The sequence below is a fragment of the Ctenopharyngodon idella genome, chromosome 19, assembly GCF_019924925.1.
Source record: "Ctenopharyngodon idella isolate HZGC_01 chromosome 19, HZGC01, whole genome shotgun sequence".
Lineage (NCBI taxonomy): Eukaryota > Metazoa > Chordata > Actinopteri > Cypriniformes > Xenocyprididae > Ctenopharyngodon > Ctenopharyngodon idella.
In genome coordinates this window covers 17531560-17559164 of record NC_067238.1, presented here as the reverse complement: position 1 = coordinate 17559164, position 27605 = coordinate 17531560, and the positions used below count along the sequence as shown (strand labels likewise).

Here is a 27605-nt window from a genome sequence, read left to right as displayed (position 1 = left end):
TTAAAAATATTTTATTTGAAGTTGAATATGAGGAAGTCACTTCTACCACATTTGTACATTTTCAGAGAAGTCCGAATCCCACAAAAACAGTGTGATTGTGAAGTGTTTTGCATGAGAATGTTTTTTTACATTTGACAGTGACAATGCGGCAGTTCGACCATCCGCACATCGTGAAGTTGATTGGAATAATAACTGAAAATCCTGTCTGGATCATCATGGAGTTGTGCACGCTTGGAGAGGTGAGACTTGCTGTCTTTTTAAAGTGCCCCTATTATGCTACTTTAAAGGTTCCTAATTCTGTTTAGTCTCCTACAAGAGGTTTTTCTCGTAATATACATTGCAGCATCAGCTCTTTTCTTACAGTGTCTGAAAATATTCAATAAAGGATCCAGGCTCTCTAAACCCAGCCTTTCTGAGAGCCTGCTCTGCTCTGATTGGTCAGACGGCCCAGTCTGTTGTGAATGGTCGACTGCTTACAGTGCGTGTCTGAAACCAAACGGCCATTAGCATATCTGAATTTCATCTCTTTCTCAGCACTTGATACACAGTGATAAGAACAGTAACGATGGCATCGGGTTTACCTTATCAATTCGATCCCAAGTCTCATTCTTTGGAAGTGCAGCAAAGTGGATTTGTTTTCGCAGCACAGAAAACTGCATCTCGACAACACGAACCAAACTCTTCCAGCTACAGCAACAGTGTTTGAGGGTCAAAGTAGATGTTGTTCACGAGCAGCCAATGAAGACCATCGGCTGGCATTGTGCAGATTTGTTACAAACCTCGTTTCAGGCAGTCGTTAGGATCGCTTCCTTCTTTATGAGACAATAACTTCATTTATTGTGTATTTTGATCTGTGAAACTTTACAGACCTTTTACATTGACAAACAGCTTTATTACACACTACATGAAAGGTTATATCTGACAATAATAGGGGCATTTTAAACTCCTCTTTTGGTTGACCACCTTTTAGACTCACCAGAAAACCATCTGAAAATCACCATTGTGTTTATTTTTAGTTGAGGTCGTTCTTGCAAGTAAGGAAGTACAACCTGGACCTGTCCACGCTGATTCTGTTCGCCTACCAGCTGAGCACAGCGCTGGCGTACCTGGAGAGCAAACGCTTTGTGCACCGGTGAGCATCACCATGACCACTGCAGTCTGAAGATCTTCACAAGCACAAAACTCTTTTCTGATCATAATGCACTAAGATAAATGTGTTTTCCACAGGGACATTGCTGCCAGGAATGTGTTGGTGTCTTCCACGGATTGTGTGAAACTTGGTGACTTTGGTCTCTCCAGGTACATGGAGGACAGTTCCTATTACAAAGGTAACTCAGACTGCCTTTTAACAAGTAATTAACCACAACACAACATAATGTACGTAATACGTATGTGCAATAAACACTACAAGAAGTTTTCATTATACCAGGTGAGGATTTAAAGGTACAACAGCTACAGGTTAAAAAACTAAACTTTATATTTGAGTTCCCATTTACCTCAGAGGCTGAAAAAAATGATTTTAACCCCTCAAAAAGTCATAATTAATGCAAGTAATAGGCATCCATTCTGAAATGCGCCCAGAATAAGGAAATAGCGGCCTCTGGTGGATAGTGAAGGCATATTTGATTTGTTTACAGTCCGTAAAGAACTTCCGTAAAACATGTTTTTGGTCTGCCCAATTGTTAATGTCATGCAACATTTTGTAAGATGGACTCAGAAAGTACATTTAGAGAGAGAATAGAAATAGAAAAGTTTATATTTAGTATATTGTTTGCTGAGTGTTGAGTCTGTATCTGCAATAGCCTGTGAAGCTGATATGGCAAAAATTTAAATACAGTCTGTAAACAGTAGTGTGTGTTTTCCAGCTTCTAAAGGGAAACTGCCGATTAAATGGATGGCTCCAGAATCCATAAACTTCCGTCGGTTTACCTCAGCCAGCGACGTCTGGATGTTTGGTAAGTTCTATTCTGAGAAATATGTAAATGAATATTTCATTACACTGTTTCTTACAGTTTGACTGTTCTTGAACACCATAAACATACCCCTTGAACACCATCTTTCTGTTATTAATACAATAGGGTAATATATACATTTTTGAATTATTATTAATTATTATTATTATTATTTGATCATTTTACTCTTAATAATGAAGTATAAAATATTTTAGATTTTTATTGTGGAAAAAATATATAAATCCCTCACACTACTCAAACTTGCATCATCACAAAAAATGTGCGGGATTTATATATATATATATATATATATATATATATATATATGTGAATGTTTATATATATATTATAATTTTATATTAAAATAATTATATATATACACACACACACACACACACACATATATATATATATATATAATATTTTAATATAAAATTATAATTAGTTTAATATTAGAATATTATATTGGACTTATCCTGTGCATCTATGAGTGATTCAGGTGTGCGAGGCACTATATTTTCATATTTCAATTTTTATTTTATCCATTTTTTGCCTCTATTCAGATATGACAATAATTAGAATAGACAGGCTATCAGCTCTGATGAAAAAAAAAAAATATTTTAAATATAATATCAGTTATTTTTCATATATTGTTCTGTAATAATTGTTTTATTGAATTTTTATTTCACCAAATGCAGTCTTTTTTTAGTCTCTTTGTGACATGAGGCAGATTTCTGACCCTTGTCTCTTCTCTCAGGTGTGTGTATGTGGGAAATCCTCATGTTCGGCATCAAGCCCTTCCAGGGGGTGAAGAATAATGACGTCATCGGCCGGATAGAGAACGGCGAGAGGTTAGCAATGCCCCCAAACTGCCCCCCGACCCTCTACAGCCTGATGACCAAATGCTGGGCGTACGACCCCAGCAAACGCCCGCGGTTCACTGAACTCAAGACACAGCTCAGGTCAGTGTGTGTGTGGACCGCTTTACTCATGAAGCTATTTATTTAGATGACTTAATGCACATGAAGTGGTGGTAGTAAAGCAGCTGTTTTGCAGCGTTTGCACAGATGATCTGATGGTTTTATGCTTTTCTTGGGTTCTGACACTAGAGGTCTCTGTTTAACTAGAAAGTTACAGTCACTCCAGTATGATCACCAATATAATGTACATTTTATTGTACTGTTTAGCACTAATGTGCAACAAATTAATCATTTATCATTTATAATGATTCATTATTAACAAATAATTAATTGTTATAAGCCAACTCTGTGAATTTAGTGGTACAATTCAGTTTGTGCTAATTTTGTATACCTTTGATAAAGAATAACAATGAAGTTACACACCTAATGTGTATCATTTGCATTTTATTTTGTTGTTCTTCACTGGTGGGCTGCGTTTGGTCAGATGAAAGTTTACTCAATATAAAATATAAAATAATAATTACTACAGAACAATATATGAAAAATAAAACGTGTGATATTATATTTAAAAATAAATAAATAAATCCCATTTGAGCAAATAGCCTGGATAATCTTAGCCAAAAGTCAATCTAATCACAGCTCTAGCTAAATAAATGTAAAGAATGGCCAAAAATAAAATGCTGGTTTTTGCTCATTCCTCTCTGTCTCTCCCTGCAGCACTATCCTGGATGAGGAGAAGGCCCAACAGGAGGAGCGTTTCCGTATGGAGATGAGGAGACAGGTCACCGTGTCCTGGGACACTGGCAATTCAGACGAGGCGCCTCCTAAGGTGAATCTCCTCAACCCAGCATGCTCATGTACAGTGACACATACAAAAATACCAGAGATCTGTAATACCCTGATCAGATCTACAGTAAGTGTGTATGTATTTATTAGTTTGAGTAGTGGGTCTGTTTTAATCAGTGGTTTTGGTTTTCACAGCCCAGTCGACCCGGATACCCGAGTCCTCGATCCAGTGACGGATATTTCCCTAGTCCACAACATGCTGGCCAGCACAATCATTACCAGGTAACATTACTTCCGCCCCCATCTTGCATCTTCATGCAGACACATTTAATAAATAATAATTAAAAAATATATATAAATGCACACCACAATGTTAAGGTGCAAGTTCTTTTTTTGTCCTGCTGCTTACATAATGTCACTACAATGGAAAGCCTGTTATTCATGAACCTGCTGTCGATTATAACTTCAGAAAGGCTGATGGCCAAAACATTGGTTCAGTAAATAATAAAGCTAAGAATCTGAGTTGTGCAATTATACTTTCTTCTTTAACACTCCACAAATACCCAAAAATTCTCCATATACCATATAATAATAAATAAATACAAAAACATCCCAGCAGAAATATTCAGCAATCATACTTCAGATAGCACAGCACTTTTCTCTACCAAAACACCCTCATCTATGTTTAGTGTACTGATTTAAAAGACCATGTGATTCGCTGGCTTTCAGTTCGATCATCTGCAGCTGAAGTTATTTCACAGCAGCTCCTCCGTGAGCGTCTCTGACAGCAGGCATTTCCTGTGGGCTCTTTAAAGACGCCTGCTATTGTTGACTCCAGATACATTCCATCACACACACACATCACGCAGTTATCAGCGCTCTGTTTTCATGCCTTAAAAGGCTTTTGTGCTCAATCTGCTGGTTGTTTTTGTATCAGAGTGATTATTAGCTGTTCTGAGAGGGAGTGAGAGTGTCCGAGACACTCCGGGGATCTGAAAGACAACCTGAAACTGCTTTCATAACATGTTTTAGTTATGTAATGTGACATTTATGAGCGTAAAAGGATTTTTTAACAAGGATATAAATACCATGGTACAGTATCAAATGGTAATCTGGAAAAATGCTACCAGTTTTTATCGTTATCTAAAACTAAATCTATTTTTAAAAATTCTATTTATTTTTTAAGCTGAAATAAAATATAAATATTGGATGAACAACTAACTAAAATAAGTTGTAATTAAAAAAACTAAAATTGAAATAAAAAATAAATTAAAACTAAATAGAAATTACTAATAAAAATGATGAAAGCACATAACAAAATTCATAAAAAGAAATAAGCTAAAATTAAAATTAAAAATGTAAAAATAAAGGTATTTCAAAGCTGAAATAAAATATAAATATTAAAAAATAACTGAAATAAGTTTTAGTTGTACGTACTAAAGTTACTAACTGAAAATATAAAATAAGCTAAAGCTAATTCAACTATAATAGTATGTAAATAATGCTTAAAATAACATTGATTGCTATAGTATTATTTTTAGTATTTTTGAAAACTTTTACTTTTTTTTTTTTTATATATATAAGTAAATGTAAATGTAAATATGCATGAAATCAAATGTCTTATCATCTATCCAGGGGTCTGGATATCCCAGTGCACATGTGCCCGGAGCTGGATTCCCGCCGCAAGCCTCCGTCCTAGACCCACATGAGACGTGGAACCATCACAGACAGGAAGTTCCTGTGTGGTCTCCAAACATGGAGGTGAGTGAGCAGAAGAGGGCGCTTGTCCTGTGAATGATCATTCAGTGCAACGCTGTCATAAACCCTGCTGTGTTTCCTGTGTGTCAGGATGGGGGCGCTCTAGGGAGGAGTCAGGCGATGCCCACTGCCCACCTGATGGAGGAAACGCTGATGAAGCAGCAGCAGCAGATGGAGGAAGACCAGCGGTGGCTGGAGCAGGAGGAGAGTTTCTTGGTACTGACACACTCAATGAAGTCTACCTATATCTGTCTCTCTCATACACCTGACTGTTCAGGGCTGTCAAATTCGAATTTCAAATATTTGTCGAATTTCAAATTGAAACAAACAATTAATTTAATCTTAAAAGTCATGGAAATTTCTGGAATGAAAATAAAGAATAAAAAAGCATTAAATATTTAATTATAATAATTAAATATAAAAAAAAATTCTAAATATTTATAAAATATTACAGATATATAGAATAATATACATAATAATACAGATATTATTATTATGAATTATTATTATGTGTGAAAACCTTGAAATTTATTTTTCTCTCTAGTCCATTTATAATTTTAGAAAACTTACATCTTAATGTATATAATAAATATAATAATAATGTATACAATAAATATAATAATAAATTAACTCTCTCTGATCTTTTTGCTACTGTACCTTTAAGACTGCTAAATGTAAACGAGCTCTGTTATGATTGGCTAAACTCTGCGTATAGATGTTTACATCATTCATCATTGCTGAATACTGAAAAGGAGCGGCCATATGTTAATGAACTTGTGGTAGTGATGACATATGTCACGTTTGCAGTTTAGTTTCATAAATGGTCTTGATGGACTGGAAAGGAGGTTTTGTGTTTGGCAAGTCAGTATATCACATCAAATAAGTAGGAAAAATGCTGTTTTTCATGAAATGACTCATAGCGGATCAGCTGTTCTCCTTTACGTCCTGCATTTTCTTTGGCTTGTTGGTCAGTTTGAGTGAGTTTGGCATCCATCGCATCTGTTGTGGTTGTTATTACTCTGAGAAAGAGATGGAACAAAATGAAGATGTCCTGTCCTGAAAACAAAGTTGTAAATCTGTGCGCACCTGCGAATGAAACTGTCTTCCCTTCGCCAGAGACCTGCAGCACAGAGGAAGACGGCCATGAAACGATTTCATTACATTTTCATCCCGGCCAAACACTCGATGTGCCCCTCAGATGTGTCTTTCTCAAGCTGTTTGTCTCCAGATGATATTTTCAGTAGTCGTTTGTGGGGGCTTGGGTTGCAGTGTTGCTGAGAGCAGATTCCCGTGTGCCGCGAGAGGCGTTTAATTGGCAGTTTCCAGATTTGACACACAAATGACTTTCGCCGCAGGCTGAAACTTTAGATTTGAAGATTGTTGTCAGGAGAGATTTAACTGTAATATCGCTCTCCGTCCAGTGGAAACTTGGGCGGCAGTGTCACGCGTGTCATAAGTGATCGTTTCATTTGGCAGCAGAGGATTGTGGTGAATCGGTGGAAACCCGTGTGGTTCATGCCTTCCTGAGAATCGTAAAGCTCTCTGAGCGCTGGCATCTTCTCATTCTTTAAGGAAAAAATTAAAAACTTTTCTCATAAGGAAAGAATCAGAGAGTGTCTGGAATGAACTCTAGTTCACTGCATTATATTACAATATAATTATTTTTACTGGTTATTTAATTTAAATATATTAAAATAATCATGTACTAATGCCTATTTTTGATAGTACAAGTTTATGTATATAGAGCTTTTTACAATACAAATTGCTTCAAAACAGCTTTACAGTAATAAAGAGAAAAACAGCATCTGCATCATAAAATTGATCAGTCACGAATTCAGTCATTTCTGTTATAATTTCAGTGATTATATGGTTATATGGTGGCATTATTAAGTCAATTCTGTTCAATTATTCTGTGACCTTATTTGATAATTTCAAGTACAGCTGAATCAATGCATTTTACTGAATATAAATGTTTTTAATCCTCCAGTTGTCAATGAAATACTGTACAGATGAAAGGTGCTTTATCTCATTTGATTATTTCCTCTTTAATTGGGAACTTGATGGACGCAAATCAAAAGATCAGGTGATTCATAACAAATGAATGAATCTGTCTGAAATTAGTGAAAGTTCAAACCAATGTAATACATATTTTAAAACAGTTCAGACTCTAAAGTCACATTCGAAGCTGTTTCAAAGTAGTTGATATTATCCACCTCATGCAAGTTCATCCCTGTTTTGAGTAAGTTAATGTCCAATTATCATCTGAGGAAATAAATAAGTAAAATACAGTGCATTTTTACTTGAATTTTGCATGAAAAGTCCTATCCCCCTCCCTAGCAGCCTGATTAAATAACAGCAAAAGAAAGTTAAAAAGCCAGAAGCAAAAATAAAATGTGACTGATAGTATTCATGGTTCATTCACGGTTCATTCACTGCACCAGAAATGGAAAGTCAAGCCAAGCGCAATGCATTGTAGGATACAGTATTCAGTGCAGTTAGAAGGTCATCTGGGTTTTCCATCCATACGCATTTGCATACTGCATATTACTTTCATTTAAAAATAGTCATTGAGATCAGACCCTCGGTCGAGTGTTTATCAATATTCAGCAGCACATACCTCAAGCTTTTTCTGTTTGTGTAAAAGCAGTGGGGGGAAAGGAAAGCGTGGGATGTGAAAGAGAGGACAGAGCGAGAAGAAAAGACGTGTGTCTGAGAGAGAAAAACCAGAGAGAGAGAGAGAGAGAAAGAGAGCAGAGAGTTTTGTGCAGTCAGTCCTCAGAAGGAAACTGAAGGCATCTCACATGGAAACGCACACGAAGCGCTCTTTCCTTGCCGTAGCACACTCACGATCCCTCGGACGCTCCGCTCAGAGGATGCATCTCTTCAAGTTCTGTTTCGGAAAGCCGGTAACTAAACTTCCATAGTGAGGGATGTTATTGGGTTGAGAGGTTCTTTGTGTTCTTCCAGCTGTTGAGCTTTTCTAGATGGAGCAGAAACTCACTGCATCATTTGGTGAAATCTTTAGTTTGTGCTTTAACAAGTTGTGAAGTTTGTTGTTCTTTTGAGATCTGTCAGAACTGAAAATAAGAAAGAAGTTTTTAAATTAAGAACATTAAATATTTAAAAATTCATGGAAAGTCATGGAAATTAATATAATCTTAATACAAGCATGATAATAAGAAATAAAGTGATCTTATTAAATATTTTTAATTAATTATTTATTTATTTATTTATTATTTTACTTTTTTAAAATAAAAAATAATGTAAATAATTGTCAATTAATTTTAAAACTTTTAACAAATGTAAATATTTAAATTAGTGCTGTCAAATCGATTAATCGTGATTAATTTAATCTAACATAAACGTTTGTACGTGTGTGTATGTGTATGCACAAATATATTTACCAACTTTGATGTTAGAAGCGATTAATCTTGATTAATCGTCTTGACAGCACTATTTCCAATTGTATTTTAATTGTTGTTATTGTTGTTTTATGTATGATTTTAAATCTAATAATCACAAATGACTGGAAAAGTCACTGAAAATCAGTCATGTGATGTGGGAACCTGATGATGACATAATCAGATGGAAGTTTATCTCATAAATACTTGATAAATTCTTTTCTTGAGTGTGAAGCATGATTTTCCATGTCTTTGAATAATGGATTGTGTTTGTCTAGAAGCCGGAGTCAAGGAACTCGAGGGGCAGTATCGACCGGGAGGATGGCGCTCTCCAGACCCCGGTGAGTTCCCATAATTTCCTGCTTGTTTTTGTTTCTTCCCAGAGGGACGTAGACGTTTACAGTGGCGTAGTGAGGACACAATCTGTTTCTCACTTCCTGTTAAAAATCGCAGCCAGTAATACCGATCACACTCAGCCAAAATCTTCCAAACAGATGAAAAGTGCAATTCCTGAACTCGTTCCTGAACACATTTGAAAGGAATTAATTTACCGGGGAGCTGAAACAGAGGAATCTGAAACCCTGGGAGGAGAAATAACAGAAGGAGGGTAAATTAAAGGGGTATCATGGGTGCTTTTCTGTGGTCACAGGCGGGAATCCCAGTGCCATCATCATCTCTGACATTTAATGAGTGAAAAACAGGCGTCATCTCGTAAGAGCGCCACAAACAAGCCTCGTTTATTGGCCATAATTACAGAAGATCCGAACAGATGCAGACGAGAGGCTGTGGAGATGATGTGTTTGCTCAGATTAGTTGGGTTAAACTCATTTTTGGATTTGGCCTCTAAGGTCCTGAAATATGCCTGGCTTTCCCACAAACTACCCACAATTCCACAGGGCCCCGGTGGGCAGCAGGAAAACCAATGTGCGTTTTTAAACGCTTGTCTGTGATTGTGTTTTCTTTCAGATGGGGAAGCAACACGTTTACCAGCCAGTTGGTAAAGCAGGTATGAACACAGCCAATGAAATTCCCTTTTAGATTTACTGAGTCCCAGGGGCGATTCTAGGATTTCAGTATTAGGGGCGCTCAGCCCCCAATAAGGGTATGATTTAAAAAGAAAAAAAAAAATGTAATATTGTTTGTATACTAGGGTAGGCATGAACAACACAGTAGGTTCTACACTACCTATCAAGTAAAACCCTGAATATTGAAGTAATTTTAAATAACCAGCTAATATTCATTAAGAATATAGACAAACTTTATATTACTGTAATTGTCTAGATTGGCAACATGTAGGTAAAATATATTTTTTTAAATATTTTTTCAACACATGTAACGTTTTAAACTAATTTTTTAACCACATTTTTTCAGTAAAATTAACTTTAAAGAAGATCTACATTTATCATTTTCATTCATGGAGATAACATGGAAAATGTATCATACTTTAGTGGAGGATTTCTGTCACCTGGTGGAAAACAAACACTTTTAACATGAAAATTACATGAAATTACCACTATAACCAGTAGATGGCAGCAGGGGACCACTCATTAGCTCATTTGCCATTTCCACCATTTCCATAAATATATTATAAATATAAAAAAATAATGTAAAAATATTTTTATTATTATTCATTTTTATTTGTTTTAATTAATAATAATAATTATTATTATTTATATTTTTATTACATTATAATGGAAAATCTTGTAGCACAGTTTGCAAAACAGTGCTACAAGGTACTTTTTACGCTTAACGGTAATGTTTTTGTGGTAAGTTTGTGATAAATAATCAATTTAATATTTATGTAAATTTGATACATTTAAAACTTATAAAATAAAGCAAAAAAACTTTAATAGAGTGATTAAAATCACAGTACTTACATTTAGGTATTTGTTTACGGTGTCTGTTAATGTCAAAATAAAAACGCTAAAACTGTCCTGAAAGAAAGAAAGCAATTGGCTCTTTTAAGACTTTTAATTAAATTTTTTTATTAAATTTCCATAATTATTTTTAATGAGTCTATAGAATTATAGTTCTTAAGAGGTTTGCAATTGTCAGGCAATATTTTATTTAGCTGCATTAATACTGAATGCTGTGCATTCATCATCGGCTTTGATTGTGTCTCATCCAATCAGAATTGTTTTTAATTTACTAATATGCAAATTGTAGCCCAGAATATTATTTGCATATTATAACGCTGATCAATTCTGTGTCCAACAGATCATGTGGCTCCTCCAAAGAAACCGCCCCGTCCCGGCGCTCCGAGTCACCTGACCAACCTGAACCCAGTGGACAGTTACAACGAGGGCGTCAAGGTACTTCCTACAAAGTGAACTTAAATTAACCAGGCATGATATTGCATTAACATCTATCAGAGGTGAATGCTGAGATGTGTGCGGCATGCTGATTGGCTGTTTTGTTTTGCATGTCGCTCTCACGAACATTAAACTCCACAAACGCTTGAGTTTCCCGCACAGACACCCAGACAGAGTTCGCATAGAGTTGATCTGCGTCAGCAGAACACGGTCGAGTGGATCTGAGCTGCAAAACATAGATGATATTACAGCCAAACCTCAAAGAAAAGGGCACAAACACTCACTCAGTAGTGCACCAGAAGTTCAGCGAATAAAACTATCGCTTGTAGGAAAAATCCACATCCATCCTGTTTTCTGACCCTCTCCTGCACGTCACAGCTGGCTTCATTTAGTATTGTATTATATATACTAATATAGTTTTATTCATATTTTCAATTAAATTTATTTTTATATTTTCTGTTTTCATTTTAGTTAAAGTTTTGGTTCATCAAGTTTAACTAAATGAAAATATATTTTTAACATTTATTCACACTCTATCTCTCTCTCTATCTCACACACATACACACACACACACAGGGGTCACAACACGCCACACACACACACTCAATTGCGGCAAGAATTTTTTGGGTAACGTATTTATTTTTCTCGTGGCTCTTATATAAGAGGTCAGCTTTGCTTCTATTTTTTGGTTTTCCTGTTTTCTTAAGCTTCCACTGGATTCTCATGAGAAGCCTTTGAATATTCAGCTGGGTTAAATGTTCCAGAAAACACTGAAGAATATATTTTTCAGATGATCAAGAGAGAAGATCATTTAGTGTGTTTCACACACCTGTCTGCAAACCTTTACTGAACAGTTTAAATATCATGAAATATTCCTAGTTGATCTTCCACCCATATAAAGTTCCATCAATCCAGCAAACAGAGATGTGTTCTAAGAATGTTTTGCTAATGTTTCCATTGAGTTCCCATTCTAAATGTTCAAAACGTCCAGTTTATTAAACTTTTTTAAAATATATGTTTTGGCTAATGGAACATTAAGGGAACATTCCATTTTGCAAACATTATTGGAACGTTATTTTCTGAAACACATAGTAACAATCCAAAAACATTAGATGAACATGCAATTAAAATGTTTCAGGAAAAAAACGTTCCATGAACGCTGTATGAATAACATGTTTGTGCCAAAGTTTTGAGAACATTATCAAAGACCAGATAACTCTGAATGAACGTTCTGTTAATGTTACTGGAAGAACGTTTGCTCAACTTTGAGAGAACCTTGCAAAAACATTTTCTAAAGTGTGTTCCCTGCTAGCTGGGATATATCCATGTTTATTTATTTAATTTTTTTGTAAGAAGTATTTTTGTGCTTTTTTTCTTTGAGGCAGATTCTTGTGCGAATCCTAATGCTTTGAAAATTCAACAGTATCAAAAGTCCACAGAGAAGCTGAACTAACAAATCCCGAGACCTCCGTTCATGTTTCTTTTGGATGTAATTTAACATTGGAAACATCTGTAGTCAAACGGCCGTTTCCCATCACACACCTCAGTCGTGACACCTCCTCTGTACTTGAAGCTGCATGACTTTATTTGTTTTGATTTGTTTGTTTGTTTCACATTAATAACGATTTGTTCTGTTTTCCTGCATCCCGCTTCCTCCCCCCCACACCCGCTCACCTGCTTTATGATGCACTGTTGCATGTAGCCCTGGAGGGTAAGACCTGTGTGTGTGTGTGTGTGTGTGTGTGTCTGTGTGTGTGTGTGTGTGTCAGTGTCACATCTGTGTGTGTCTGTGTGTGTAACTGCATCTTATTTCGAAGGCTTCATCCTCCAAAGGCTGCATATGTCATCAAGGTCTCATTTATTAACTGTTTGATTGCAAAGTAAGAAAGAAATGACAGGATTTTACACCTCACAAGGAATAACTGTTAATTTTATTCTGGTTACTTTTCTTAAATAAGACACCCTTGATGATGTATGCAGCCTCGGAGGACGCAGCCTCCAAAATGAGACGCAGCGTGTGTGTGTGTGTGTGTGTGTGTGTGTGTGTGTGTGTGTGTGTGTGTGTGTGTGTGTGTGTTATTCACTGTATGACCACTAGTGGCCGCTGTTCTCACACTCATCTGTTTAAAGTCAACAGTGGTTGTTTTTATATACAGTAATGTAAATATATATGTTTCTGTTGAAAAATCTGTTTTAATTGTTCACAATGACAATGATAAAATTTATTAATTATAATAATGTCTTCATAAAATTCCAATTTTATTTTGATCATTTCATTTATAAATCACATTGACTGTCTTTATAAAATTTTAGGGGAAATCTTGAAAAAGTCAAGGAAATTCACTGGTCTAAATGTTTGGGAAACCAGAGCTGTGTTTGAAATCGCCCCCTATACCCTCATTCACTATTCCCTACATTAGCCCTCTAATGTAGTTCACTTGAAGCAGTGAATGAACATGAGTGAGTGAAATCAGACACTGAGTGTGTCAGAAGGGCTGCTGCTTTTGCATAGTTAGTGCTTGCTGTTTAATAATCATTTGAAACTTAGCAAACTGGCAGCTCCAGTAGTAATGAAAAGATTTATCTTGAACTCTGTCATGGGAACTAGCTTGTGTAAACCTTAATTAAACCATATAATAATCAATTAAAAATGAAATTTATACCTGTATGATATTACGCTGAACCCAAATTTTGGAAATATATATTTGGATGGTTGATTCAGCTGCAGGCGCCATTTTCTGACGAGAAGAGGGAATTCATTCAGCATGACTCTCAGTGCATTATGGGTTTTCTCTAGCCGTGCACATCAGTTGTACACTCGTTATTGTGGTGCTTTGAGTGCACTCGAAAACATCCACTATGGTTTCGGACACCACTACAAATGGCTGTCCCCTCAAATAGTGCCTTATTTAAGGGGTATAGGGGTGATTTCGGACACAGCCCTTGTTTCTTCTGTGGTTCAGTAGATCATGTCGAGCAGCTACTGCCCCCTGCTGTTTAAATCAAGTGCTGCAGCACACAGACTCTGATTTTCCATGTCATAATCCAGTGTTGTGTGTTTATTCTCAGATCCAGCCTCAGGAGATCAGTCCACCTCCTACAGCAAACCTGGACCGCTCCAACGATAAAGTGTACGAGAACGTGACGGGGCTGGTGAAGGCCGTCATTGAGATGTCCAGTCGGATCCAGCCGGCTCCCCCGGAGGAGTACGTCCCTATGGTGAAGGTCAGGAACATGGGAATGCTGGGATAATCACATGACAGCTTGTCTGAAGTGTGTTTGACGAGTTCCTCTGGTGTTTCCTCACAGGATGTTGGACTGGCCCTCAGGACGTTACTAGCGACGGTGGACGAGACGATCCCAGTGTTACCGGCCAGCACACACAGAGAGGTGAGACCACATCAGCACACTGCTTTACATAACCTCTCTTGATTGGCCAGTTTTTATTTAGATCATACAGTTTTTATTATTATTATTTTATTCTAATAAATCTTTTTACAGAATAGTGTTTTACTGTACTAATAGGGCCAACTATAATTTATTTATTTTTGTTGCAATAACCATTGAATTATTTGCTTTTCATTAATCAGCTGAAAATTCTGTCATTATTGTTATAAAAATATTCATTGGTTGCAGCAATACATACTATTTTTGCAGTATATATTTATTGTGAATTATCAATTATAATAATGATTCCAATTTTATTCTGATCATTTCATTTATATATAATTTATAATTATATTACTTATAATTAATTAAATCATAAACATGTCAATTAAAACATTTTAAAAGTCTCAAATTTACTAAAAAAGATACATTTTAGCATGCTATTTAAAATATTAATAATAATAAATAAAATTTAAAATAATTTTCAGTTTAAACCTAATTAATTATATATATGTTTGTGTCTATATATATATATATATATATATATATATATATATATATATATATATATACTAATATAATCTCAATACTCAAAATAAACTACTTGTGATGTTTCTGGTTTTTGTGTGTGTGTGTGTGTGTGTGTGTCATTTAAAGTGCGACTAAAAAAATGGTTTGCTGCACTTGTTTGAAGGTCTGCAAATTTTGTTCAAAAATTGTCTGATTATACATCCAAAATGACTATAAAATAAAAAAAACAAATAAAAATAATAATAATAATCATCATTAACAGTTTATGGGCCCCATTGACTTCCATTGTATGGAAAAAAAATATATACTAAATTTTTGGGTGAACTATCCCTTTAATTAGTTAATTTTCAAATATTAAACCACGAAGCTTTTATTTTGGCAGAAAACCACAGAGAGCCCTTAAAGCTTCTCTTTTGCTGACAACAATTCGATTAGGAGCACAGTTTCGTCAGAGCACTGATACGAAGCACTAAACTATTATTGCACTGAACACACCTCTCTCTGTCCTGTCAGATCGAGATGGCTCAGAAGCTGCTGAACTCTGACCTGGCGGAGCTCATCAGTAAGATGCGTCTGGCGCAGCAGTACATGTTGACCAGCCTGCAGCAGGACTACAAGAAGCAGATGCTGACCGCGGCTCACGCGCTCGCCGTCGACGCCAAGAACCTGCTGGACGTCATCGACCAGGCGCGGCTGAAGATGCTGGCTCACAACCGGCCGCACTAGTTTCTCCAGGATGGCTGGATCATTACGGAGGGACGCGTCACCACAGGAGGCCAAAAAACAACTTTAAACATTACAAAACAGATGCTACGTAAACCTTTTTAAGAGAGATTCTTCACCAGGAGAGGATATTTCAAACATATTTTGTTTTATAAGCGTCATGTTTATTTTATTTTGTATCCAGAAATGAAGTTCGTCTTTGTCGTCTTACTCAAACCTGCAACTGGAACCCGTTGAACTCTGAGCTGAGGTCACGCTCGAGCTTCTCCAATAATCCAAAGGCTTATCAACACGTGATTTTGTATTATGGATATGCTGATCTCAAACTTCAGTGATCGAGTTGCATCGAGGGCTTGTGCTTCAACAACATCCTCTGAGAAACTCAGGGGTTCGACGGCTGAAACGCTCTCATGTACAGAACTCGCCACGACTCTAAAGCCAAACCACAGTCATTTTTAACAGATTTTTAAAGAAATCACAGCTATTGTATGAAACTGCTTGACAAAGAGGGAAAATCAAGTCACCCTGACCTGAGCATAATATTACGTCAGGGGCCGAAGCGAATATAGTCACATATCAGTCACTTGAAGCACATATTGGTAAAATGATATAATCAAAGCTGCCTTCTGATTTCATTTCAAGAAACTTTTATTCTGTAAAATCATGTTGTTGTTTTTTACCACACACTAGGGTTGAAACGACCCCTTTGAGTTTGAACTAGTTACTTTTGTGTACAGAACAATCGTGAAATCCATTTTGTCATTGATATAAATTATTCTCAGGAAGAAGCAACTGTACAGATCTTTTAACTAATAAAATGTTATCATTATCTTTAGCTGTATGTGTCTTGGTCTTATTTCTGCTGGACTCTTATTATTCCTTTTGAGTTCACTTTTTTGGTTTCGTAATAAAAGTTTGAGCTGGTAATGATTGGGTTTTTAAAATTCAGTTTATTTCAGTTCATAGTTGTTGAATTTACTATATAAATGAGAAAATTAAAGAAAAATTTGAGTCATGTTTGAAAATGAAAATGATTGTCTGAAACCAAAAAATCTTGAACATGCTTTAAATAAAATCATCTGGTAAATTAGAGAACTTTTTGATGCAAATGAAATATTATGAAATATGGGCTTATTAAAGAACTAAAAAATTTTTTTTAGATTTTTTAAAGGGGACCTATAATGCCCCTTTTACAAGATGTAATGTAAGTCTCTGGTGTCCCCAGAATGTGTCTGTGAAGTTTCAGCTCAAAATACCCCACAGATCATTTATTATAGCTTGTCAAATTTGCCCCTATTTGGGTGTGAGCAAAAACACGCCGTTTTTGTGTGTGTCCCTTTAAATGCAAATGAGCTGCTGCTCCCAGCCCCCTTTCCAGAAGAGGAACAACAACAACAACGCTGGACGATCTCACACAGCCTTACATTGTTCAAACCTGGAGTCGACACTGATGGAGAGACTCAGGAAGAAGTTACAACTTTTAGAATGAAACTGGACGTTTCTGAATGGTTAGTGGATAAATTTATGTAGTTGCTGTGGAGCTGATTCAACTCATCGACTAGCATGTGCCGTCATGTTAATCTTTTGGGCAAATCCAGCATTGAATTGACCCTCGTTTGTGAAGCAGTCCGGTGTAAAATGACGGCATGTCAACAATACTCTACAACTCTTCCTCTTCTCTAAAGCAGCCCAACATGGCCTCACCAACATTTTTTGTGTTCTTGGGGGCGGGGTTTATGTAAATTTTAGGGTTTGTGATGTCACCAATCTGGTAAGAAGCTCGTTGTAGTCCTTAAACAGATTTATGTAAAAGAAAATATCTCCCTTTGCGCTGAACTTTGAGCGTCGTAACTTTGCAGATGTTAAGCTTAAACAGCAACATTACACACGGAGTAAAAAAAGTGAAATAATCAACCACCCATTTGCACTATGTAAGAAAAATGGTAAGGTGCTGGACACTATAATCATAATTAGTCTCTTGATTTCTGACTATCACTAGTGTATAATTGAGATTACTTACTTTAAATTCTAAATCTTTTTAAGTGGTATTACTTGCATAACATCTAAAACACCAAACTTTAAAAAAAAAAAAAATACTGAAAATGTTGCACAATCATATGTAAAAACTTTTAGACTTCAGGCTAATGTAAGCACATTTGTCCCCTATAAAGTACTTCACACAACAAAAAAAAAAGCATATTTTCCATTTTCACCCAAAAAATGCCTTAACTTTATATTAAAAACACCACAGCTTTTACTGTTTCATGAACAAAACTAAGTGACTTAAATTAGTGAATACTTCGATTAACTAGAACTAAACCCCAGACCAGCAATGACAAACAGCACTGACAGTTTCAATTTTTTTTATTAAAAGAACTGCTTTAGTCGAAAAGACCGAAGCCCATGTCGTCATCAGACTCCTCGGACTCTTCTTTCTTCTCCTCTTTCTTCTCTTCCTCCTTGGCTGTAATGCAAACAGAAGACAAGGTGAGAGTCTGAATGAAATCAAATGCACGTGTTGAAGCATCTGAACCGTGTCGTTACCTGGAGCGTCTCCACCTGCAGGAGCAGCAGCAACGGCGGCGGCCGGAGCGGCTCCACCACCAGCACCAACGTTACAGATCAGACTGCCGATGTCAATGCTGGCCAGAGCCTGAGCACAGGAAATGACATCAGACTTACATTCCAACAGAGGCAGTACTTAAACATTAACGCTCAATCAAGTTGCAATACTTGAATTAAGACACTAAGATCTTCTGTACTTGAATTTGACTTCTACATAATGGTAGACAATGTTTCCCAAACATCCACATGTAACCGTTTCCATCACCATCAGAAAGGATCTTAGGGATGCAATGGCTGGGAAATAACCCACCTTAGCGAAGAGACCAGGCCAGAAGGGCTCAATGGTCACACCGGCGGCTTTGATCAGAGCGATGAGCTTGTCCTCCTGCAAAACACAACCAGAGAACATTAACATCAGTTTGATTTGGATGCAGTATAAGGGTACAGTGATGGCGTGAGATGCTAATACCATGGTACTGTCAAAATGCTAAACACATGGTAGTACCAGGATACCGTGATGTGATACAATGGTATTCTTCCTAGAGTAAAGTGTAAATACCATGATATAAATTTAGTAATCACTAAGTATTTGATCAGTGGTCATACCACTTACTATAGTAGAACTGTGATTAGCATGGTAAAGTACAGGAATGATATCAAGAGGTAATACTCTATTGTATGATTACCAATCGCAAATTTTAAGAGTAAAGCACTTGTTTTCCTGAATAACAGTGTTAAAAAGTGGTAAATATTAAAACAGAAAACGCGCGCGCGTCTCTGTACGTTACTACTTTCCCACAACGCGTTCAAACTGTTGTTTTCAAACATGAAAACACACTATTTAGGTTCTAATAACACACTGAACATGTGCAGAAAAAAACAGCATATACAGAAACGTAAATCTCTTAAAATCACTAACATTTATGAGTGTCATATGTACACACATAGTGTCAGTGTCCCGGATGTTCGTGTCGCGCCGCCGGCTCAAACCCCTCACTCACCGTGACTGTAACTTCATCATCGTGGAGGATGAGAGCGGAGTAAATACAGGCCAGCTCGGACACAGATGCCATTGTTCTTTCAGCAGGTTACTGTTTCAGACGTGGATGCCTAAATTTGACGGTGCTAGTCGCCGGATTCAAAGGCCTTAGCTTCGTGCGAAGAACCGAGCACCTCAAACACAGCGATGTCAGTGAACGGAAAGGGCCGAAAAGGGGCGGGGCGATGACTTATATAGCCTTATGCGTCACTTCAGTGGGCGGGACAAGCGCAGAGAACAGAATGTGATTGGCCTGTCTGTTTTGTCAGTTATTTTTGACATCTGCGTGGTAATGAGAGCGTTGTATTTATTAGTTATAAAATTAAAGTAAATATAACAGGGGAAATATAAAAAGTTAAACATTAAATAAAAATGTTTTTTTTTTTTAATTTATTTACATGTAAATAAAATGTACATGGTTATTCAAAGTATACCATCTAGAAAGACATAATACTTTTACGTTAGATTTTTTTTAATGTATCTCTTTATATTTATAAATAAACCTAATAATATTCATAAATAAACATAATATATTAAATAAAAAATATATATATTACATTAAATGTATTAATATATTTATATTTCTAAATAAACATGGTACTTCAAAGTATACCATCTAGAAACATGGTAAAATCATGTTTTGTTTTGTTTTGTTTTTTGTAGATTTCATGTATCTGTTTATATTTATAAATAAACTTAATTTCATAAACATATCAATGGTGGTTCAGTAGGTAATAATAGGTCAGCAACTGCTGCACTGTCAAAAATTAGCATAAAAAAACGACATGCAAGTATGAAGACAGTGGAAGGCATAGAATGTTTAATAAAGTCTCTGTAATTAAACAGTTTTAACCACAGAAACACTTTTAATGGAATGCAACACAAATCAAACATCCATCATTCTCTCCAAACACACAAATAACAGTCATGTTACTAAAATGAATTCATATTCAGAACAAAACAGATAATTAATCTGAAACTCTGGTCTTTTGGCACCCTTGTGATATGGTCTTAATTTCAAAACACTATTTGAGACTGAATTAAAGGTCCCATCAAAATACATTCTGTAAATTTACACCAAGCTTTTCATGGTTTTTCTTCTTATCCTATAACTCAACATACAGCAACCATTTGAACTGTGACAGATGCTCCGACAGTGAGTAGAAGGTCAAAATCCTCTGTTTAGCGGAGCAAACTGAGCCCAAATAGACAAGTGCAGTGATGTCCTTTGTTTCTGAATCCGATGGCTGATCTCATGATAGTGCTGAGCTGTTCTGTCGTGTCGATGTCAGTCTTTATGGGATTTTCCTTTGGGCTTTTCATCGTAAGACACGCCGTACTCGTTCACTCTGGTTTTGTCCACTGGATAGAGCCTGAAAAACATCAACATCGAGTTTAAAATCAGTTCAACATCAAGGTCAGACTGAGGAAGAGGGTCCTCACCATCTCTGATACAGGTATACGAGGAACACCACGTCATCTCTGAAACACGCCAGCCGATGTGACGTGGGCATGGTGATGATGAACGCAAACACGTCGTCGATAAACGTATTGAAAGCCTGGTGAGAAAAACAAGTGTAAAAATTATAAGAAAACTAGGCCTCAATTAATGAAACACAAACCTTCAGACAAGCAATGATCTTCAATTTTTAGTCAATAATTAATGTATTAATCCTGAAAACTAATATAAATTGTTTTATTAAATTGATAGATTTTATCTGAAACTGTATTTGAATTATATATATATATATATATACACACACATACATAATTTATAAATGTATGAGGACAATTTAACCACTTAAATTTAAATTTCACAAGATAACAGAAAAACAATGAAAGCAATGTGAACTCAGTATCATGATTTTTTTTTTATAAATTATGATTAATTATAAAATTGCATTTTGTTCAGCTGTTTTTATGTTGTTTTATTAAAAAATAAAATACTTTAAAATAATGTACAATAACATAAAAATATGGAGAGTTGTTACATTGTTATATTTTTTCTGTCAGTTTTCACACCGGCAGTTTTTATACTGGTTGCTTAGAAAAAGAGTTCATTGTTAAAAATGATAAATAATTAAAATAACAAAATAAATAAATATATATATATATTTTGAGGGGGTTTAAAACTTTAAAAGCACTAATATCTGTCAAAACAAATACTGTCTCTGATATATCATGCATTATTAATGCAAACGGCATCATAAAACGATGAATGATTGTCTCTCACCTTGTACATAAAGGCTTTCCAGGGCAGATGAGCGACTGATTTCAGCTGTGAAAACAAATGCATTGATTACAAACTCAAACATGCATCAAACATCATATCATGTTTCTGAATACACTCAACAAACCTTGTAATTTACAAAGAGTTGAGGCAGCATGAAGAGGAATCCAAAGGCGTACACTCCTGAATGACAACAATGATCAATTACATTTCCATCAATAATGTTTCTAAATGATTAAATCAGTCAGAAAAAAATACAAAATGACACTTACCATTGACTAAACTGTTTATAATCCATGAGTACCAGCTGTGGAAACACATCAAATATTAATCATTTGTGCATGTTAAACACCTGAAATAACATTTTCAGCAAATCAGGCCATGAATATGTTCATGTGACTCGTCACCTTTTGTACTTGACAAACACGAGAGCGTAAACCGCCCCGCCGACACACAGAGGATACAGCAGATAGGACAGATACTTCATCGCCTGCTCGGAGAAACAATATTGAAATGTAACAACTGCGATATTCAGATATATCAAAACATAGTCATACGGCTGAATTCTGGATGAAGCTTGTTCTCACCAGTGTGTCATAATGTTCTGTTCGTTTCTCAGATTCGTCCAATTTCCCAAACTGAAGGATAGATCAGGGAACAATTCACAGTTAGAGAATAATCAGTGTTAACTTTGATTCAGAGCACTAAAGAAAAGAAACAATAAAGGTTTACCAGGAATGTGGGAGTCAAGCCTCTCCATATGACGTGGATTTTAAAAGCCTTTTTCACTTTCCACACCTGAAATAAAACAAGCACAAAGACCTTAAAATATACAAACACAAGAGCTGTATGTGTATGTCCATTATGTCCAGAAAGAATCTGCACAGAAAGAACAAAAAACACGAGTGCGATCTGACTGTACCTCGATCAGAGAGCCAATTCCAGCGGGAATCAGAACCAGGAGACTCGTCTGCTCATCCAGCAGATACAGGAAGATCACGATGGTGCTGAAACATCTCCACAGCACTGAGACACACACACATCAACATCAAAACTCACACTAAACCACATCCAACTATACGATATAAAGAAACAAATTCACTGAGTGATCGGGTGATAAGTGATTACCACACACATTTATACATAAAAATAAAATGGAACAATTAAAAAAAATTATGAAACTGTATATACTTTGAAGATAAATTAATACATATTAATATTACATCATTTTATATTAATATATGTTTAACAATTATTTAATTTATATTTTTATTTTTATAAATATATATTTTTATTTTATAAATATACTTTGAGGACAATTTAATATATATTATTATATTAATAAAATAATAGAAATATTACATAATGTTTATTTTTTTATTAATATTGTATATATATATATATATACAATTTATTTATAGTTATGTATAAAATACATACTTCAGGACAATTTAACCACTTAAATTTATATTTTACGATAACAGAAATATAAAAGAATTTTGTACAAATTTAAATATCTTGTAAAATGTTATTGCATTTTGTTTCGTTTATGAAATGGTCGCTCATTTGAACATTTTCAATACCACAAAAACTTTCACTTCCTCAACAATACTTTGCATGTATTACAGGCATGTAAATCAGTGGTGTGAAGGAGGGTTATTGTTCACAGACCTGCTTTGCTCGACATCCCAACCATGCTCTTCTTGTGTTTCCAGAAACTGATGTCATTTTTGAACGCCAGAAAGTCAAACAAAAGCTGGACAAAAACACAGCAATGTTTGAATGCGGTGAAACATAAACCCGCTCAGACTCAGCAGTATGAACATGATTCAGACAATATGATGCATCTCAGTGTAAAACACATCAACTTACATGAAAGGCGGCTACAAAGAAGGTGAGAGCGAGGAAATACAAGTTTGTGTCCACAAATATTCCCTTGATTTCATCCGCATCCTTTTCAGTGAAGCCTAAAGTCCAAAGAAATATATCCATGTTACTTTTATTTTCAATATTAATGTGGAAAAGTGTTTATCAGTCAGATAAATAAACTATATGACTTGATGGTCATATAATTTATCTAAATGTATAATAATTATTAATACATTTGATTTATTACATTCGATATTCCTGTTTCAGATCTTTAAGTAATAAACTTAAGGCCATGCAATCAATCAGGTAATATTTTTTATTTTTATGTTTGAAAACATTTATTAAAATACATTTTCTTAAATCATCGAGGCACTCAATTTCACATCAAAACCTTAACCGTGATAAATTCGCTTTAACACAGCCTCAAATGGCTTATTGCTTTAATTACCCACGAGTCAGCAGATTCTTACCAAACTGTTGAAGTGAATAAACGGCGTCCTGCATATGGATCCAGAAGCGCAGTTTCCCCAGAGCGATGGAGTCGTACGAGATGGTCAGAGGCAGTTCGGTGGTGCTGCTGTTGATTTCCTGCAGTAAACACATCATCACTCAGTGTGCACCTTCACTACAGGAGCGGCAAGAAAACAGCTGGAATGTAGAGAATTAAAGGTGCGGTACCATTAAATCCTTCACTCTGTTACTGAGCTCATCTACAAACAGCAGCGGCAGGTAAATCATCTTCTTGCCGTTCTGATAACTGCAGGACAAAAAGGTAATTGTGAATTAGAGGCGAACAAGATGACCAAATTCTTATATCACAGTATAAGATAGCTGTGTGAATGTTTACATCGTCTGAAAAACAGTATTATCGCACAGTTCTGTATACAAAGTTCGATATATATAATATTAAACTTTATCCACATACATACAGTGCACTTACATTTAACAATATACTATACAGCAAATCTCTAACTCCTGTTTTTTTTTTTATTTGGTCGCTATAATATCACCCAGCTCTCTATATAGTGTTGAATATATATTATAGTATGTCCAACTTTATTCACATTAATACAGTATATTACTCATATAGAGTGCAATATACTATATAAAAATTGCTTGTATAGTCGCAAAATTTAAATATATAACCCAGCTCTAATCTGCTCAATGCGACTATAAGGCATGAAGGTATTAGGATATTATAAACATTGACATCATGACAGTTTTAGAACAATGTGTATTGTAAAAAGTGCTATACCAATAAATTTGACTTGACATTAATTACTTTATATGTTTTTAATGTGATAAAATCACTGTAACACATGCCAACTCATCTCAGTGCATATTGTTTTTGGCAGCGGCTATTTACACTAAGTGAAAATAGAAATAGATTATATTTACACTATGTAAAAATAGCAATATTTTCTTTGGAATAAGTGTAAATAGTAGTTATGCTATTTCTACTTGTAAGTAGTGGCAGATACTATTTGCAGGTATGCAATAATAACAGAGTGTAAATGATTATATTTATTAAAATTATTAAATGGATGCTGCCTTATTGGGACAATAAAGCCCTCCCTACACCTAACCCTACCTGATAAACACTTTATTATTAAACACACATTAGACACTTTATTTACACTTTTTGAATATTTTCTTAATTTTTATTGAAAATAAATGCCTTTCCAATCTGATACGTTATGGAAAAAGCTTATTCGAACTCAGGTCAAATTGTGTCAAAAAATTCTGTCACGTGCCTTACCCCTACACTATTGCTACTGTTGATAATCCACCGTCTTCAGTAATTTTGTCTGGCCCAAACAGACGTCAGTGGGCGGAGTTAGTGTAAATAGCCTCTGCCAACAAGACGGGCTCTTTGCACTAAATGTAAATGGATACTCTGATTGTTTTATCTTTAAGTCATAACACAAAGGACCATGACAGACTCACACTCTCATGTAGCGGTGCACGTCTCCAGGCAGGGCCTCTCTGTCAAACTGGAAGTTCTCGGACACCACGTTCAGGGTCAGACGGGAACGCCAGTGAGAAACGGGCCGGTCCAGCTCGGAGTCGCTGCTCTGCTTTTGCTGATCCGGTTTCTGTATAGCAATTGGATTCATTTATATAATGTAAACAGACGCATGGAAACAAAACTCTTTGTTCAGGTGCAGGAAATGGGCATCAGCTCACCTGCGGGTCATCCTGTCCCGTGATCAGGCTGATCTCCGGAGGTTTTGGCAGCATGTATGTGGTCAGTTGCGTGACTAAATGGACCTGGTGCGGATCCTGCCATGGCGTGACTCCAGCCTGGTGCAGAAACACCATAGCGTACAGTGTTCCATTTTTGCGTGTCTTTTTCGGCAAAGACACATTAATTAACCTTAAAAAGACAGAAGTACAACTGTGAGAAAGAAACTTTGGTATGCAGTAGTTGACTAAAACACACACTAATGAAGTCCTACAGGACAAGAATGCAGAGAAACAGTGATATGATGAGTTATTATGTCTACTAGACCCCGTCGCCTTTACCTCTCAAACCTGGTGTTCACATCAAACTCTTCCTCTCTGTGGATCAGACTGTGTCCTCCATCAGCATTCGGTCTCAATGCAGTGTAGATGCTGAGCTGATAAAACACATCCAAAATATCACTGTTATTGCACATGTTCTTATATATTCCCATTGTTTACTGAAATATATTTTGTACTGTATAATGTTGATTGTACATGTCTGCTAATCCTGGGGATTTCTAACTGGGGTCCAGGACATGTTTAGAGAAAAACAGTTTACAAAATCTAAAAAAGAAATAAAAAGATTAAAATAAAGAAAAATTTGAGTAAGAAAAATAAAATTGATTAAAATAAATAAATTAATAAAAAAATAGGGTTAAAATAAAATAAATAAGAATTAGATTAAAATAAATAGATAAACAAATAAAAATTGGATTAAAATCAAATAAAACATTATATAATATATAAATACATTTAAAAATAAATAGTTGAATAAAAATTATATTGAAATATATAAACAGGTAAATAAGTACAAATTAGATAAAAATGAGATGAAAAGAAATAAATCAAATAAAAATTGCATTATTGTATTGATTATTGAAATTGATAATAAATAAATAAATAAATAATTAAACAAAGAACATCTAACAGTGCAGTGCTATAATGAGCAGAAAAAAAATTAATAAGTAACTTAATAGAAACTAAATATTTTCCAAATAATATTTTAGACATATTTATAATATTAGTTTTTCATAGTATAAATTTAGTTTTTATACAAGAAACTATATAAATAAAATTTTTAAAAAGGGGCCCTCGCAATGAAGATGATCATCTTTGGGGGTCTGTGTGGCATCTAAAAGATTCAAAATCCCTTCCTCACATTTAATATTATTTATATTTAAATTAATTATTAATAATCTTCTTTTTTATGTGCCAATGTGTCCATCCATAAAGACCTGCTCAGGCCTGGTTTCACGTGAATTTTTTAAAAGAGAAGTTGTAAACACTCAAATATGACAGCAGCACTTGACAGTCTTACCTGCAGTCGAGGATTTCCGGCCAGGTAAGGTGAGATACAGTTGTCGGTTTTGGGTTTTTCACAAGGTTTAGTGTAAACTATCCCATACATGACCCAACATGTGTGCAGCACATACAGGAGGAAGACCCCGACGATGAGGCTCGTGAACGAGGTTTTAGGAAACATCATGAGTGCATCAATGACAGCACACAGCTTCAGCGGACAGACGAGAGCAAATGCTGCTGTTCAACATGCTGTTTGGACGCTTGATGCGGAAGATAAAGATGAAGAACAGGATGAGATCAGCTGTCAATCAGTCCTGATGCACAGCCACTAACACACGTCACTCTAAATCTACACATCAGTATCGTTTATAACATCTTCAGTGTGTTATTCTGATATTTGATCCGGTTTCCACTCCAGCATCCTCAGAAATCCCGTGTAAAGTCATCGGTGATTCCTCATGATAAAGCGCGCGCGTTTAATTTCTTTAATTTATCCCTCGATTCACTTTTGACGTGATGTTTCAATGAGTGCTCACTTCCGGGATTCACTTCCTGTTACAGGGTTGCCAGATTTGAATATTAAATGTTTTGGCCAAATTTTAAA

The 27605-nt window shown here is 35.5% G+C and overlaps 3 protein-coding genes across 11 annotated transcripts in view; 1 reads left to right on the top strand and 2 right to left on the bottom strand.

Moving 5' to 3' along the window:
• The window catches only part of ptk2aa (protein tyrosine kinase 2aa), an 84274-nt gene extending 67669 nt beyond the window's left edge, over nt 1-16605 (top strand). For 8 of the 9 annotated variants that reach the window (XM_051872191.1, XM_051872190.1, XM_051872189.1 and 5 more), the window contains 15 exons: nt 139-239; nt 1017-1132; nt 1228-1328; nt 1866-1955; nt 2710-2914; nt 3590-3701; nt 3854-3940; nt 5294-5419; nt 5507-5632; nt 9096-9158; nt 9784-9823; nt 11035-11129; nt 14199-14354; nt 14439-14519; nt 15561-16605. In XM_051872191.1, coding sequence (XP_051728151.1) covers nt 139-239; nt 1017-1132; nt 1228-1328; nt 1866-1955; nt 2710-2914; nt 3590-3701; nt 3854-3940; nt 5294-5419; nt 5507-5632; nt 9096-9158; nt 9784-9823; nt 11035-11129; nt 14199-14354; nt 14439-14519; nt 15561-15773 — 1712 coding nt within the window. In that variant the 3' untranslated portion in view covers nt 15774-16605. The remainder of the gene's footprint in view (nt 1-138; nt 240-1016; nt 1133-1227; nt 1329-1865; nt 1956-2709; nt 2915-3589; nt 3702-3853; nt 3941-5293; nt 5420-5506; nt 5633-9095; nt 9159-9783; nt 9824-11034; nt 11130-14198; nt 14355-14438; nt 14520-15560) is intronic. The other variant, XM_051872183.1, reaches the window with a different exon arrangement.
• Nucleotides 16606-18116: 1511 nt separating this feature from the next.
• Nucleotides 18117-19574, bottom strand: rplp1 (ribosomal protein, large, P1). Its single transcript, XM_051872193.1, has 4 exons — nt 19337-19574; nt 18646-18720; nt 18315-18423; nt 18117-18234 (listed from the first exon to the last, which is right to left on the bottom strand). Exons 1-4 carry the CDS (start codon nt 19406-19408, stop codon nt 18152-18154), a joined length of 339 nt encoding a protein of 112 aa, XP_051728153.1. The 5' UTR covers nt 19409-19574; the 3' UTR covers nt 18117-18151.
• Nucleotides 19575-20172: 598 nt separating this feature from the next.
• On the bottom strand, nt 20173-27562 carry clptm1l (CLPTM1 like). The gene is made up of 17 exons (XM_051872627.1): nt 27018-27562; nt 26000-26094; nt 25661-25850; nt 25421-25569; nt 24152-24230; nt 23944-24061; nt 23477-23571; nt 23276-23360; nt 22527-22630; nt 22337-22402; nt 22192-22242; nt 22012-22094; nt 21877-21911; nt 21732-21787; nt 21608-21652; nt 20818-20933; nt 20173-20747 (listed from the first exon to the last, which is right to left on the bottom strand). The coding sequence occupies exons 1-17, from the start codon at nt 27183-27185 to the stop codon at nt 20663-20665; spliced, it is 1620 nt and encodes a 539-aa protein (XP_051728587.1). The 5' UTR covers nt 27186-27562; the 3' UTR covers nt 20173-20662.
• Between the last annotated feature and the right edge of the window lie 43 nt (nt 27563-27605).

Bases quoted from the DNA above. Each gene is read 5' to 3' on its own strand.
- rplp1 (XM_051872193.1), bottom strand. From the start codon at position 19,408: ATGGCATCTGTGTCCGAGCTGGCCTGTATTTACTCCGCTCTCATCCTC. The intron at 18,424-18,645 runs GTGGGTTATTTC...TCCTGTGCTCAG, and splicing joins GGCCTGGTCTCTTCGCTAAG to GCTCTGGCCAGCATTGACAT. The intron at 18,235-18,314 runs GTAACGACACGG...TTTGCATTACAG, and splicing joins TGCAGGTGGAGACGCTCCAG to CCAAGGAGGAAGAGAAGAAA.
- clptm1l (XM_051872627.1), bottom strand. From the start codon at position 27,185: ATGATGTTTCCTAAAACCTCGTTCACGAGCCTCATCGTCGGGGTCTTC. The intron at 24,231-25,420 runs GTGAGTCTGTCA...TTTGTCCTGCAG, and splicing joins GTGCACCGCTACATGAGAGT to TTATCAGAACGGCAAGAAGA. The intron at 22,403-22,526 runs GTACAGTCAGAT...GTTTTATTTCAG, and splicing joins GAATTGGCTCTCTGATCGAG to GTGTGGAAAGTGAAAAAGGC.